The 15,857-nt window shown below is 42.2% G+C and overlaps 2 protein-coding genes across 5 annotated transcripts in view; one reads left to right on the top strand and one right to left on the bottom strand.

Moving 5' to 3' along the window:
* Nucleotides 1–15,261, bottom strand: part of ZNF277 (zinc finger protein 277) — a 41,283-nt gene extending 26,022 nt beyond the window's left edge. The window contains exon 1 of the mRNA XM_064702646.1: nt 14,992–15,261. Coding sequence (XP_064558716.1) covers nt 14,992–15,184 — 193 coding nt within the window. The 5' untranslated portion in view covers nt 15,185–15,261. The remainder of the gene's footprint in view (nt 1–14,991) is intronic.
* Nucleotides 15,257–15,857, top strand: part of DOCK4 (dedicator of cytokinesis 4) — a 221,933-nt gene continuing 221,332 nt past the window's right edge. For all 4 annotated transcript variants that reach the window (XM_064702645.1, XM_064702643.1, XM_064702644.1 and 1 more), the window contains exon 1: nt 15,257–15,446. In XM_064702645.1, the coding sequence (XP_064558715.1) occupies nt 15,410–15,446 (37 nt within the window). In that variant the 5' untranslated portion in view covers nt 15,257–15,409. The remainder of the gene's footprint in view (nt 15,447–15,857) is intronic.

Raw genomic sequence — 15,857 nt, 5'->3', positions numbered from 1 at the left:
TTTATATATATATATATATATATATGTCCTGCACAACTGTTGAGGCTTCTACTTAGGACTTCTGAATACAGAACTTCCTGGAAAGGCACTGCCTTGACTGAACACTGATGGCTGGGTTACACTGACATCAATTTCTCACATAAAACCAAGCACTGAGGAAAGATGGCAGCACACAGAGCATGGTGTTACCTGGAGCAATGCAGCTGCTGTGCACAATCTAACATTTTTTTTCTCATAATTTAGTCTACACTTCAGCTCATTCCCTTCCCTCAGAAATTTCTTTATTAAACTGGCATTGCAGAAATTGTTCCATTTTGCCCTATTTTAAGAACAGCAGTGGCTACACCATGTGCTAGAGCAATCCTCATGAAAGGGTCAAATCTCCCAAACAAAATTGGTGGTACCTGCAAGAGTCCAGCTTTGTCCATTCTTACAGTCAGTTCTGTTGCCTGAAGAAGCATTACACCATGTTTACTGAGAAAAGTAGAACTTAATTTCCTTTGCAATTGCTGATGCCAAGTGAACTAAGAAGACATTCTGTCAGCCAGTTCAACTTAACCCAGCAAAGAGCAACACTGCTTTTTGCTAATTTTTGGTATAGCTCTCTTGTAATAACCTATTTAAACCATTAGAAATCAAATAAATAAGCACCTATCTGCCTCAATAAATCAACCTTCAACGGATAGGTGTGTGCAGCAGGAACTGGTACAAAACTTAGACAAGGAGCCTTGTTTAGTAAGGGTACTTGTGAATAGCAACTGCTCGGGCTGGAAAAACAGAACTGCTCAGTCTTTAACTGTAGCCATGAGTTGATGAAAGGAATAAACTGGGGTGAAGGGTTTTTTGCTGCCCAAACAGAGTAGCTAATGCTACAAGAGAATAACTTTAGGCTATCAGACCAGTTTGGCAAATGCAGAAGCTTATGCAATTTCTTTCGAAGGCACTCAAAAGAAGAGGCAACGGAAAAAGGAATCCATGTAAATATCTTTATACTCATCTGCTACAAAAAACACTGAACAAGAGAATAAATGCACAGAGCTGAACAAATGTACAGCCTTTAGCACAGCACTTACTGGACTAATGTAGCACAAACCTCAAAACAGTACAAATAAATCCAAGCATAATATTGAAATCTCTGCAAAAGCAGTTAATTTGGTTTCTATATTTGGAGCAGAGTGGCTACAGGTACTGAATAAAAGCTGTTAACTATAGCACAGCTTAGGGCTAACAGGGAAATAAAAACTCTCAGATGTATTCTCAGACTCCAAGACTCCTACATGCAGAGACATTTGAAAATGAGGGAAAGGTAGCAAGCTTTTCTCTTAGAATCTACTGCAATGAGAATAACTTCACAGAGAAGGATTAAACACCCCTCTGGTGCATGTGCCCTGCCTGACAAGGGTGAGAAGCAATTACCTAGGAATGGTACATAAATTGGGCAAACAAACAGAAGTCACACAAATAGAACAGTCTTCCAGAAGTCTGACTATGGAGAGTTTGAGTCAAAGGCTATATAAGCCCCTCAGAAAAGCAGCTTTTATTTTTTTTTCTACATTGACTTATTCTTGCACTATTTGAAATTCTTGGTCTTTTAACACCTACAAAAACTTGCATCAACTTTTCATATTTTTTGAATGATTTTATTAAAATTTTCCTTTATTCCTTGATGTCCTGGTCCAACTTGAGGCTAGTTCTACTCTATTCATCATGTAATGTGGTAAGAGGTAGCCTGAAAATGTCCAACAGTGGAAGAAAATATGTTTCTAAATCAGCACAGATTTTTTTCTTTTTTGATCTCTCTTCTGTTTACCTTTTATTTCTGGTATTTCACTTGTTTTTAGGATCATTGAATTAACCACTAAATTCTCTTCAATGATTCAGTTTTTAAAGTTGTGAATCAGGGGTTAATGCACAAGACAGTGGTCATATTCTTTGTGTGTTTACTCCTGTGTTACTCTGCATTTGTTAACATTGCATAGCACTTTTTTGGGTGCAATTTGTTCAAATAACATGAGATTTCGTGCAATGCTTCAGCTGGCCCTCCTGCTTACCACTTAGGAAAATAAAAGGCGTATTAACAGCAAAATATATCACCTTTGCTTATTGTGTCTGTGATGAACAGCACAGGACTCATGAGACTCCCTAAGAGAAGAGAGCCTTATAAAACCCATCCATTAAATTTTGGATGAATCATGTTGTTGCCCCTGAGTTTTTCTTCTCTGCCTAATAGAAAAGCAGCATGACTGTTATGCAATGGGACATCCCAAGGCTTCACAGAAAGCCCTCTGAACTCAGAAAATAAGAAAATCCCTTTCTCAGTCACAAAACTGGCAGCTGACACCATGTTGTTCAACCTTTAACGGGACAGATGAAACTATGGTCTTTAACAGCTAATTCAGAGCTAGAAAAGGTAGATTAGTAGAATGAAGAGAACAGAGGAATACCTTATTTGAAAACTAAAACTACGATGTACACCAAGTTCTTCAGGGGAAAATGAAAGAAATACTTTGAAGGTATTTGAGAATGAAATGGTATAGAAAACAATTTAATTTACCTTCAAAACTAGAATAAGCACTGTTTTTTTTTTTTAATAAGCACCCACAGGATATCCAGTACAATGGATTTTTGATCCCTTTACAGGGACTGTATACACCATTACAACAGTGAGGAAAAAAAAAGTAAATTAAAAAAGGCCGTCTGTGATAGAAATTATATGGCTTCATTTTATTTTAAGAATTGTTATAATATATACTAGTTAATCTTCACAGCTAGTGAAGCAACAAGATGAAAATGGATTAATTTTCCCTACTGGAACATCTTTACTTTTGAATACAATTATTCTAAGCTCCAAACCAATGTTGGTTTGCACAATTAAGTAAATGCTCCACCCACACAGTTACAACACAGCTACAGCAGGGCAGGAAATGCACTCCACCTGCACAATCACACATGCAATTATCACAAAGCAATATGCAAGGCAATGCTATGGCCAACACAACAGATATTATTATCAGGAAGAAAAGGAAGGAAAGATTTGGCTTTTGAATGGGAGCTTTGAAAGGCAAGGTCCCCAGAGATGGTCCCCAGTGTAACCACTTGGTGCCACCAAGAAGCACAGGGATGTCTCATTATCCTGACTTTCTCCACCTTATCCCACCACTCCTACCCATCTGCCATTGCCCTTCTGCTTGTGCTGGCTCCCAGGCTTGCCAAATCCTCGGATGAGTCACTCCAGCTCTTTACCATTATGAACCATTCCTTCCTTCCTTTTTGCTCAAGAATGTTGAAAATGCTGCCACAAGAGTCCACCAAGGGCAAGAGCCAACTAAGAGGTGCACGGTGAGCAGCAGTAAGGTGAAACAGAACCTCCTCAGCTTTACAGCCTCAGCTGTCTCACACAATTTTAGCATAAGCCTGCCACAGTGTGCGAGTCACAGGACCAGAGGAAAAGGAGGTAAGTCCAAAGACAAGGGGTTTTAACTAAGGAAGAAGAAATAAAACTATTTTAAAACAGATTAATCGATTTATTATTAAATGAAGAATACTTTGAAAATTCAAGGCATTGCAAAGTCTGAGAATTGAAATTATGAAAAAGGAATTAATCCAAATTTGCTTAAGACATATTTATGGGTTTCCTATCCTTTTTTGTAGTCTATGGCACAGCAACAAGGCCTTAAGCTGAGGACTTTACGATGTAAATATCCCACTGTTGGTAACACAAGAATAATGAAACAAAATAAGAACATCTGCTGGAATGTTAAGTGTCTTTCTAATTAAATCCAATAGTTGAATGGATCAATTCATTACCAACAAATCTGCTTTATTATCTCATTAATACAGCTGGTTAATATCATGAGGAGATTAGCACAAGAACTTGAAATAATCCTAAAACAAAAATGAACACAACAAAGACATACTGGTGAATACAGGAGTCCAAATAAAGAGCAAAAGACAGGTTTTTAGACACATAAAGAACAAAGGGAAGAAGGAATGACAGGAAAACAAAAGACACCTAGCAAACCTGCCACTCCACACTAGCAGCCCAACAGATGCTGAATGGAAAACAAAAAGGCTGAGCACCCTCCCCCAAATTCTCACTGATCACATGGCAAAACCATTTAGTTGCCAAAATGACCAAACCCCACTGGAGAGTACATTGCAGAAACTACCTGTATTCCTATAGGTAAATCTGCACAAAAGAGTGCTGCATTTAAAACTCTTTAAGAAACGAGCAGTTTAAAGCTTTGCCTTGGAATCAATTGTTTTTGAGATGATGCAAGAGTATGGAGAAGGATGGGCTTGACACTCCAAATACATACATGACAGCTTCCCTGTTTTGCAGCCTTGGCACTGCAGCATCTATTTGTTGGCACAGCAGCATTCCCTAATTTGTGGTCATATTCTTGGAAGCAATTTTACACTGATTACAGGATATTTCCTTTGTTTTCCAGAGCACAAAAGATGGATGACTAATGACTTGCCAAATAAACAGTATTCAAAGCCAAAACTCAGAATAATGAAAATAAAACACCCTGTCATGGTCCTCACCAATACTACATGCAAATATGCTTCCTAATGAAAGAAGAATTGATGTACATAATCATCTCCTACCTCAATATATTAAAGCCCTCAAGTACTTCTATTAAGTTGAATTAAGTCTGAGTTCATGAGGAATTATTTACCTATTACTTCTGCTTGTTAACACACTATGAATGATATTTAGTTAAAATGTCCATGTGCTCTAGGGGAAAACACATCCTGTAGCTTCCCCCAAGATCAATCAGTCCCAGCCCTGCCTGTTTTTTCATTGAATGCAAATGAGCACTTCAAAAGAACACTTAATCCTACGGCTAAAGCTTGTCAGTTTTACAGACACTGTACATATTCTGCAGCATTTGCTGTCTAGGAATATGAGAATTTGATTCCAGTTAAATGACAGCTTTAAGAAAAGCTGTAAGTTACCGAATCCTAATAACTCAGAACAGAGTTTCTGCAGAGCAGGTGTCTGCTGGGAGCTGGAACCAACAGAAATACAACTGTGCTTAATAGCCATATTTAACAGGGCTGCTCTGTCGGGGAGCTCGGGATGTTGCAGTTTCATTAGCATTAACAAGTGTTGCTATGGCACCGCAGCACAGGCACCAGAACACAACTGAATAGCACTGGGAAAGTGATTAATAAAAATGTGAAGTGCTGGAATTTTAATAAAACAAAACCAATGTGCTTGCCAGTAAGATCATGTTTAAATAATAGACTAGATTATTGCCCAGTTCAGCAGCAGATACATGCCACTGCTTGTTGTCTTTCTGCTGGAGCCCAGACAAACCCCCACATCTGTAAAGACCAGAGCAAACCTACTCCTCTCACACAGAGAGACACATGCCCACACACACTAATGGAAGTGACCCCCAGTAAGTACTCATAACAGTATTTAAGTGCTGATGTTAATATGCAATTTATAAATATTTAACACACAAGAGCAGGTTCAGAGCTGTATAATGCCTCATTCCTGGGTAAATGACAGAGACTTACATTGGGGTAACTAAAATGAGGGTTTTATATTTTGGTCACGAATATGAAAAAATATTTATCTACTTCAGCATTATATCCTGAATAATTTTATTATACTCTTTAGAGCTTCTGTGATTTTTTATGGCTATTGTTAAACAAAATTTCTGTTTACCTTTCCTTGTTTAGTGTGATCATGTGACTTGGTAGACATGGAGAGCTGAGATCCACATGATCTACTAAAATAAGGGATTAGAAGCAATGATTAAACCCTAGACTATTATCTGGAAAGATTAACACAGTAATTATGTAGCCTGAAACTCAGAATGTTGAGTTACAAGGAAGATGAAGAAAATATCCAACAGAAGGATCTGAAATGGAAGGACAAAAGGGACCATCCAGGCTCTTCTGTTGTACTTATCACCCAAATCTATCTAACAAAAATAAGCAGCTTTTTTCTGTTAAACTTGCTATTTAGTAAAAAGGCATACCAGAGATATCATAACAAAGCATAAACAATGCTGTTTAAATTTAAGGTATAAAGATTGAATTTCTTCTATTTTCATATGAAAACTCCTGGGGAAAAAAAGAAGAGAAAGAAAAAAAAATGCACAATTTTGTACCACAATTAAAAACATGTTAAAAATACATACTGGAAGGCATCACAGGTAAAAACATGTATATGCAAATGTAGTACTTGTGTATGTTACCACTGCCACTGTTCTGCTTAACCCTCTGCAAAGAGCAGCAAGCTCTCCCAGAAAGGAGGGGTCTTAACAATGTGTTTAACATGGATAGTAATACTTCATTGCTATAATTTGTCTTTGCAGTGCCTTTAAAAATACTGTATGAAGCCTAGTAACTTCTATGCCAGCATTGCTATGTAAAGCAGGTTAATTACATTACTCTTCTTTTTATTGTGATCATTTAGTAGTGATCAATAATGCCTTATTACAAGGATTTTCCTTTTCTTGTCACATGTTCTTTTCCTCTAGCAGGATTCAATTTCCAAGCATGTTTATCCTTTCGATGTTAAAAGAATTGCCTCCTGCTCTTTTTAAACAATTACTTTACTCTCTGTAACTACAGGAAAGGCTGTGTGATTTGCCTTAAAAACATAAAGCCTGCTTTAGCAGTTCCTGACACCCCCATGTCATTATGATGGGAATTTCTGCCATGCTCCTAACTAAAACATTTGCATTGCAGTGTTTACAACTTTTTCATTGGTAGACTTTCCTTGAAAAAGGCAACTATGTGAAAAAAACAACTGCAAATAGTGTGAAACTTTTATTTTAAATAGCACTTAAATTTTTTCAGACTCACACAAATTAGAAGTAACCTCAAAATGCATCCTGAGAGGTCTCGTTTCTGGCATCCTTGTGTGTGTGGGTGTCATACTGACAGAACAGGCTGAAATCTCTCTCAGATATTCTGACTGAGCTTCCTGACACACAGAGAGCCTTCAAGGCTGAACTAAGTGAATTTTATACTTAATGAAGAATCTGTATGAAGAAGAGGCCCTGTGATGTTAGAATCTCTGTGGTCTGTTGCTGCTTTCTCAGTGAACTGCAGCTTTTCTAGATGGAAAGTAGAAAAATAAGTTGTTTCTACTTTTAGAATCAAACCTCCATAAACTGGTATTCAAACTGGAAAAACAGTGGCTCAAAGGGAAAGTTCATTATAGTGTGCAGTGATGTGAATCAACATACTTCAGCCTGATATCATGATTCAGGAAAACAAAGCTTTGATTGTACTTCAAATAATCCACTATTTATACTCTTTGCACATACACTTTTGAAAATTATTTTGAGAGGAAAGTATTTTTAAGTCAGGGCTCAAATAATTATGTCTTATAGATCCCAGAGACATCTCACAGCAAGCTATATAAAATTTCTATGAGATTATTCTTTGTCCCAGAATTTGAAATAAATATTTTTGTGATAGTGTCTCAGTACATTCATTAAACATATAACACAGATCTTGACTTCCTAAGTATGATATATGCTTGCTGATAGTACTAATGCAGCTCACGGACATGGATGATACCATAATTGAAATTAACTTTATCAAGAAACAGAATTAGAATGTTTGAATTAGTGATACAAGTTGTTCATATTTTTCAGGCAACATTTTACTAGTTGTATAAATACATGTAGGGTCCTGAACATTAAATTAGTACAGTAATAATAAATAATGAAAATACAGCACAGACTGCATGTTTTCATTCTGTATAAGACAAAATCAAATTAAAACCTTCAGCAGGACGGTTTTTTAACACACTGGTCTTTAGAGAAAAAGCTCTACCTCATTTATTCATGCATTACAGAGTCATAATAAAATTCGGTGCTGGCACACTGGTCAGGACAAATGCTAGCAACATGCTCCTCTGGCAGCAGCATCCCTTAGAACTGCACACATTTGTTTCACAACCTGCTGTTCGTATATTGTGAGCCTTGTGCACTTCCACCATGGAACTCTCAGCCATACCCTGGGGCACGTGCCAGGAACTTGGCACGAGGTTCTGGGTGGGAGTGTGCTGTGCCAGCTTCCCCACGCTGCCCACCAGCCCTGACTCTCCTCTCGCACCCCAGCACAGCCCTGAACCCCACAGGAGTCCTGCAGCCCCTGTCACTCAGCTGCTTTGTGCACTGGCTGGCTTTAGAGACCAGCTTCAGAGCATGACACTGAACAGGGTTTGTTTGGGGCCCAGGTATATGAAAGATGCATCCCAACCCTGAACAGAAATGCCTGGGTCTAAACCAAGGGGCCGTTCAGTGTGGGAGCACTCACTTCACGTGAGCATAGTGCAGTATGGTTGCAGGGACTGTGGCACCTTCATCTACTGTACCTTATCATTTGTTCAGGTAACAGAGCCACAACACACCACAAAAAACCACGAGGTTGAAACAGATGGTGTGTCGAGCTATAGAGCTTCTGCACCAGAGGGATAAAGAGAAGGTGTTTAACCTGCTACCACCACACAGGGCAAGTGGCTACTCCTTGGGTACAGAGTCCTCAAAGACAAATGGGAAGATGACATCTCAATGAGCAAGAATCAAACAAAACCAGCTGGGCCATTTCACACTGGTCACTGCCTGTGAGTCATAAAAATATCAGAGAAAAATACACAAAATTAAAAAAAAAAAGACGAATTGGAAGATAGTGTCCAGTGAAAGGTCCAGCAAAAACAAAAGGGAAAAAAATCAAAAGGCAAGTTTCAAGAAACAAAGTGGAAATGTATTACAAAGGACAGGTGCCTGTGGACCACTGCAGCCACTGACAAAACACCTACTACAATTTCTAACTCAAAGGTCTACTACAGCAGCATATCAGGACAGAATGGCAAACAAGCAGTGATTGTGGAAACCCCTGCTGGAAAATCAGGTCTTGGGATCAATGACTGGACTACTGCAGCTATACCATTTCCTATGGAAATGTTAAAATTAACATGTACTGCTATTGTTTGGGTTGGAAGGGACCTACAAGAGCACCTAGTTCCAACCTGCCCTCCAGCACAGGCAGAGATGCCACGGCACAAATTCAGTCTGGTTTTGTGGTTTTAGTGGTACTGACTAATGCATTATTTAATACAACAATCATCAGGTCATTGAACACCAGTCTTTTCCTATTCAAGTGACTGTAATTAATTATTGACTGACAATAACTCTGCAAAGAACCCAGACTTTTACAAACACATTTCCCTGATTTCAGTGAGACACTGCTCAGGATGATGTGCCCAGCTCTTCAGAGGCACAGACCTGCTTTAAAGCTGTACAAAACTCACCACATTTTTCTTCTCCTGCTTCTTGAATGTCATGTTCTTTCCTCCATTGCGTGAGGCTTTTATTGATGCAATATTTAAAGCTACTTTAAAAAGCCCACAGAAAGACATTCAAATGCTTTCAGGCTTTTCTCCCAGATTCAGCCTGCTGGGAGTTTGTGTATGCGAATGTGAAGCAAAAACCTCAGAGACAGACTGGGAACAACTGCAGTTTTAGGATATAAATGATCACACAAAGTTGCAGAGTTCTAGCAAAGGTTTCAGGACAGGACATGGTGGAAGGAAGCACACAGGGCTGGGAAAGGTTATGAAGGCTCTTTGGACAGACAAATTTACCTTATGCTGAAGTTAAGATACTTAACACTTGTAATTTCATAATTATTAATTTTTCATTTCATTCATTAATTCATTCATTCAAATGCATTCAATTTCATAATAAAAAATTAAGTTTTTTCTTCCTTTCCTACTGTTTGTATATACAACCATGTGCTAGTTTAAACCCTACACCCCTTCATCAAGAAAGCTGGCTGAAGTCTCACAGGGTGAACTCTAAGATCTGTTTTTATGTCAGGCAGACCCTGTGGCAGTCATCATTGCTGACAAGAATCTACAACTTCGTGCTCTTCCAGAAAACCAGCACTCCCCAGGAAAAACAAAGCAGTGAACAAAGTGTTTCAAGAGGCATAACAAATTATCCTGGCATCTGTGTTACCCTCAGAACATTCAGAACACTTGAAGCACCTCTCTAGCCTATACCTCTACATCTAAATAAAGCATGTCCACGTCTATTATTTGTTCAAGTGATGAGAAACACTTTTTTGGGGTGAGAACCAGATATTTTTCCATACAGAAACAGTTTAAAGGTCCTCATCAGTCTGAGGACTGATGGAACACCACTCATTCTTACTCCACTGCCAGTAACTGCAAGATTGAGCAGAGGTTTCAAAGAACTGGGAGGCTTTAACACACAAACAAGTTACCATGTTTGAGCTGGTACCTGCTCACCAGGCAGTCTGCAGCAGCTCCTAAATGAGCTCTGGTTAGGGTATAGAGGAGCTGATACCATGTACTTTGTTCATGTATCAAAGCCTTTACCTGCTACTGACAGGGCAAGAAGTGGCTTAGCATACCAGAAATAAGTATTTTTTTAAAATATAAATGAAAGATAAAGGCCATCTATCTTTGCTTTTAAGCTATGAAAGTCTTCTGAATTCAGAGAAAACCAAATAGCAAAGCTTTATTGGGTATTTTTGGGGAATACAACATATCCTATGCCTTGTGCTAACAGAAATTATGCATTCATGCTGAGGTGGGGGGATGCCCCTTGTCTTCAGATAAAATACACTGCACATTTACAACACAATTATTTGTAAAATTATGGCAGCAATCCTGGGCACTTCAGATCTCTATTACCAACCAATACAATCCATCACTTATTTTATTAAGCCATCATGACCTGTTTAATGAAATATTTAGTTTCACTTGTATATTCTTCCATCGTCAGTTATTTAAGAAATGTGACGTGAAGGCTAAAACCTCTAAAATATTACTGCAACAGTTACATAAAAGGATTCTGCCTTTTCAATTTTCAAACAGAAAAGCACATAAAAGGTGATTTTTACAACAATAATTTAGTAATTTCCAGTCCTCCAAAAGATCCACTTGCTTATCAGGTAAATGTTTAAAATTACTTTGAGATTGGATTTTTAATTAAAAATCACAAAAAAGGCTCTTTAAACATTTTTAAATAATACTGCTTTAGGAGATCCATTCTGGTAATCATATTAAAATAAATTGCGTTGCACTTCCAGAATTAATTAGTGAACCTGTCCTCCAGGTGTAATTGCTAATTGTTCAGTTCACAATGATTAAACTGCATCCTTTACAGAGCTTATCATGCCTAGTAGTAAAAGGACTCTCTTCTCTCTCTGCCCAAAATCTGCAGTATGGTGGAAGCCTCAGGTCTTGCAATCCTCTACTGCACACAAAGACATAACCTGAGAAATCACCAGTGTTATTCTGGATGCTTCAAAGTGCCCTGTGGGAAAACAATGAGGATGCAACCCCATGTGTGACCATTTGGAACAGGTGGGGGTTTTCAAGGAAGGGTACTGAGAGGACATCAACCTCTAAACCCATCAGACAGAAATGGGCAGATACACGTGGGCTGCTCATCAGGCCAAGGTCTGAGGGTCTCTCCAGAATGAGGAGATGAGCAGGGGCAGCTCTGTGCTCAGGGAAATGGCTGCTCTGTGCTCGGGGGCAGCTCTGTGCTCGGGGCAATGGCTGCTCTGTGCTCAGGGGCAGCTCTGTGCTTGGGGCAGATCTGTGCTCAGGGGCAGCTCTGTGCTCAGTGAAATGGCTGCTCTGTGCTCGGGGGCAGCTCTGTGCTTGGGGCAGATCTGTGCTCGGGGGCAGATCTGTGCTCGGGGCAATGGCTGCTCTGCCACCTTGCTGGAGGTTTCACCCACAGACACAAGCAGCCAGCAGCTCCCCACTCACCACCATGCATTCTGTGAGTATTTTAGAGAGGAAAGAAGTAAAGGACTCAGCCTGATGTGAATAGGAGTGGTAGTGAAGGAAGCAGGGGCTGGGAAGGCATCTAGTGCATCAGTTATTTGGTTAAGGACTACTCAGTATAAAAGAAACAACAACTAACACGGGACATGGTAGATTGCACACAAATGATAATGAGCACGTGAAAAGAGACAGTAAGTTGTCTCTGCCAATATGGGAACTAATGGCATTAAAGGAACTACTCACACATACTTGAACAGGGTCAAGATGAACTTTTGTCACTGATAGGAAAGGGGAAATGTGTGACTATCATATGTACTATGGTATTTTTGAGGGTGTTTGTGGACGGGATCAGAAGGTGATAGGGAAATTTTGTATACTTTATGAAATGGACTTAAACAGACTTAAGAACCTGCACTGATACACGAAGTGGCCTGTGAACATGGGAGTGCTTGTGAATCTAACAAGGAATGCATCCATTAACCTGTATGGAGAATTCTTTTCCATACATGGGACTGCCTGTCAGTGACCAGGAAAGAGAAAACCCTGCACTCCAGAGCCCACTGCGTTGAGCAGCTCTAATAGCATCTTTAACAAAACTTAGAGAGTTGAGCAAAAGAAGTAATGGCCGTACTTTCAGGAATGAACCAGCTTTCACCGGAGTATCCTCTAGGTAGAACAACAAAAAAAAAAAAGTAGACGTGCAAGACCAGTCAAACTTTTGTTTTCCAGAGCAACTGAATATTCTTAAAAATGGAGTATGAGAGAGATACATGGAAGGAATCAAACATGTTGTGCTTGGACATGGCGCACCCCAGCAGCATGTGTTCAAAAGCACTTGAGCACAAGAAGACCTTGAGTAGGAAACTGTAACTGTCAGACTACTGATGCAACAATGAAAAAATACTCATTTTAAAATCCTTTGACAGATGCTGCAAGAAGGGTTGATATGCAGACTGAACAAACTGTACTGTGGACAGCGATATATTTATTAAAAGCCACTTGGTGAAGGCTGCTGGAAGGAACTAACTAGAAAGCAACACTGTCCTGGATTAGAATATAAAACCACAGGTTTTCCTGTAAATAGAATCAGCATGCCAGGAAATAGTATATTATTTAATTTTCCTAGATGCTGCCTCCAAGTAAGCGACATACCTCAGGTGCACATGCAAGTACAAGAATAGTTCTGTAAAAGTTAAACCTCTCAACGAATAAAGATTTTGTTCAGAGGAAGAGAAATAATAAATATTAGGGTGGGGTATTTATTTGCCCATTGAAAATGTGATTTATACCCTTAAGATCTCTTGACCCTAAGTAAGTGTGTTGCAAACAAATAATTTTGAAAAGGCTGCTTGAGCTACAGGACATGCTTGCCTTTGTCCAAGGGAAGATTGTTAATGCTGAAGTCAGTCATGGTTAACATGAGAGACAGCAGTTACAAGGCTGGAGCACAATTTTATGACTCCCAGCCAGCATGCTGGCAGACCTGTCTTATGGGGAGATGAAGCACATGGATGGACATGAAAGTCTATAGGCTGACATAAAAGTTAATTTAGCCTGACATCTATTATTTTGATTCTCAACAGTGATTTTTACATTTTTCATTACCTAGAGACTCCAAATGATGTGCCAGGAAATGCAAAGTGAGTTTGGGAGCAAAGACAGAGAAAGTCCTCCAGTCATTTCAAAGAGTGTTTGTGCTCAGTAAAAGGAAAACAGCACAGGCCTCTGAATTTCCATTTTCCTCCAAAAAATTCCTTTTTTTCTTTGAACTGGTGCCAATATCTTTACAAGAGTTATCTGAAAAAACCTCAGGGTAACCTCATCATCTCTAGCACACAGACCAATGTATACACAGAAAAGTTGCACAGACTCAGGCACATGTTCTTTCCAATAGTTAGAACAGCACAGCTTTGCCTCTGGGTGCAATTACACCAGTGGGGCAATGCTCTAAAAGGGTCTGGCTTTTCATGTATGAGGTTCATGCCAACATACTGGAACACAGAAATAAGGCAAGGGTACTGCTCTAACTACTAGCATAAATTGATATTACTTTTATGAATAGAATAAGGACACATGCTAGACAAACAACACAAATGCCACTTGAAAAGACCACTCACTATCAAAGGCCCAAACACAGAATAAAAGTGCTCTAATTCTAGGTTTGAAACTGCCTCCTTGTACATGACTTCCTTTCATTGTGTCCTTCACACTACTAATGACTTGACAGCAGAAGTTAAAGTCAACCTAAACTGAAAGCTACTCTCTACAAAAACATTAAACTACTTTTTTCATTTGGATCAAACAAAAAAAACCCATAAAACCTCTAGATACCACTTCAGAATATTGATTTCATTGGAGAACACTTTTCTAAAACCAGATATACTCATTTTAGAGACAACTTGTACCTGGTAAGCCCGGCAAAGCAGCATCATTACCATTGCTTTTCTCCCTTTTTTCTGCGTGTGCCTTTCCACAGGATCAGAAGATATAACCCAAGCTGTTGCTCCTGCCTCAAAACACTCAGGCTTCTCTTAGAAGGACCAGTGTAGCCCGAGGATTTCTTGCGGTTTATCCACGGTGAGCTGTAGCTAAGCTCCTTCCAGGAGGGTGCAGACAGACATACAGACCTCTCGACAAGCACACAAACCCCAAACCCTGCTGCTCTTGCTGCTTACGGCACCTGGCTTATCCCTGCAGTAATTCCCCACGGACCATTTGTGCTCCTCGCTGTGCACCGCCGGCTTTGCACTGTGCGATGTGCGGTGACAAACAGATTTATGTGAGGAGGCAAAATGCTCCCCGGACCATCAGCCCCGTGTCCCACCGCTCTGGCGCGCTGCCGGCATCAGCCCCCTCTCCACTCCGACCCGCTGCTGGAAACTCTCCCTGTCCCCGCAGTTCCGTGTGCCAAACGCGGAAGGACGGGCACCAGCAGGACCAGAGCGACTCAGGTCGCTGTAAGCAGCGGGACGAGGGCACGGCGCTGTCCGTGGCTCTCTGCAGACCCCGCTCCGACGGGCGACAAGCGAGTCCACCGCGCCAGGCCCTGGGGCTCCCGGCTGCCGCACACGTGTCTGCCGCTCCCCATCCCAGGCTGCGCCAGCCCCGTCCCACCGTCCGTGCGGGATCCCGGAACGGGGGAGCGCAGCCTGAGACCCGCACGCCTCCCGCAGGGCACTCACCTCCCCTTGCCGCCGGTCCCGCAGCCCCTCGGGACTCGGCCATGCCGCCACGGCCGCCGCTCGGCCCGCCCGGCGCGGGGCGGCCCCGGGAGCCGCGCCCCGCCCCGCTCCGCTCCGCCCCGGCGGGGAGCGCGGGGCCAGACGGGGCTCGTAGTCTCTCCGCGGCCGCGGGCGGCGAGGGGCGCGGCCGCATCGAGGCACTACGTTCCCCGGCGTGCAGCGGGACGGGGAATATAAGTGGCTGGCGGCGAGCGCGCTTCAGTCAGTCAGTCCGCCCGCCCGAACAATGCCTTCGCCGCTGGGGCCGGGCAGCCGCGGCTGAGCGCGGCGGGAGCCCCGGGCAGCGGACGCGCTTGCCGGCCAGCGCCGCTCCCGGCGGAGGGGCTGGCGGGGGAACGGGCGCTCGCACGCCGCGAGCATGTGGATACCCACGGAGCACGAGAAGTACGGCGTGGGTGAGTGCAAGAGAAGGCGAGCGGGGCAGCGCGGGGGCGAGGAGCGGCGCTGCCGGCGGGGAGCGCATCCTGGGCACAGCGGGCTCGCCCCGCGGGGCGCTGCTGCCGTCTCTGCCGCTGGAGCGAAGGCAGCGCCCTGCCCGTGTGGGCGCTGCGCTGGGAGCCCAGGTCCCGTCGGGGCACGGGGGTGCGGCCCCTTCCCGGGGGCACAACAAAGAGCGGCCGATGCCCCAGCCGCGGCTCCGGCGTCTCCCGCTGCTGCCAGGGGATGGGGCAGGGGCCGGTCCCCAGTCTCCCAGGCGGGCGCTCGGTTCTCCCCGCCGGCGCTGGGTGAAAAGGCTGGCGTTTCACGGGGAACAAAGCAGCCTAAAAAACATCGCTGAGAGCGGAGACCCGGTGGGAGACGGTGTC

The sequence above is a fragment of the Zonotrichia leucophrys genome, chromosome 1A (assembly GCF_028769735.1).
Source record: "Zonotrichia leucophrys gambelii isolate GWCS_2022_RI chromosome 1A, RI_Zleu_2.0, whole genome shotgun sequence".
NCBI lineage: Eukaryota > Metazoa > Chordata > Aves > Passeriformes > Passerellidae > Zonotrichia > Zonotrichia leucophrys.
Note: the sequence above shows the minus strand (reverse complement) of the source record. Positions and strands in the feature narration are given on the sequence as shown.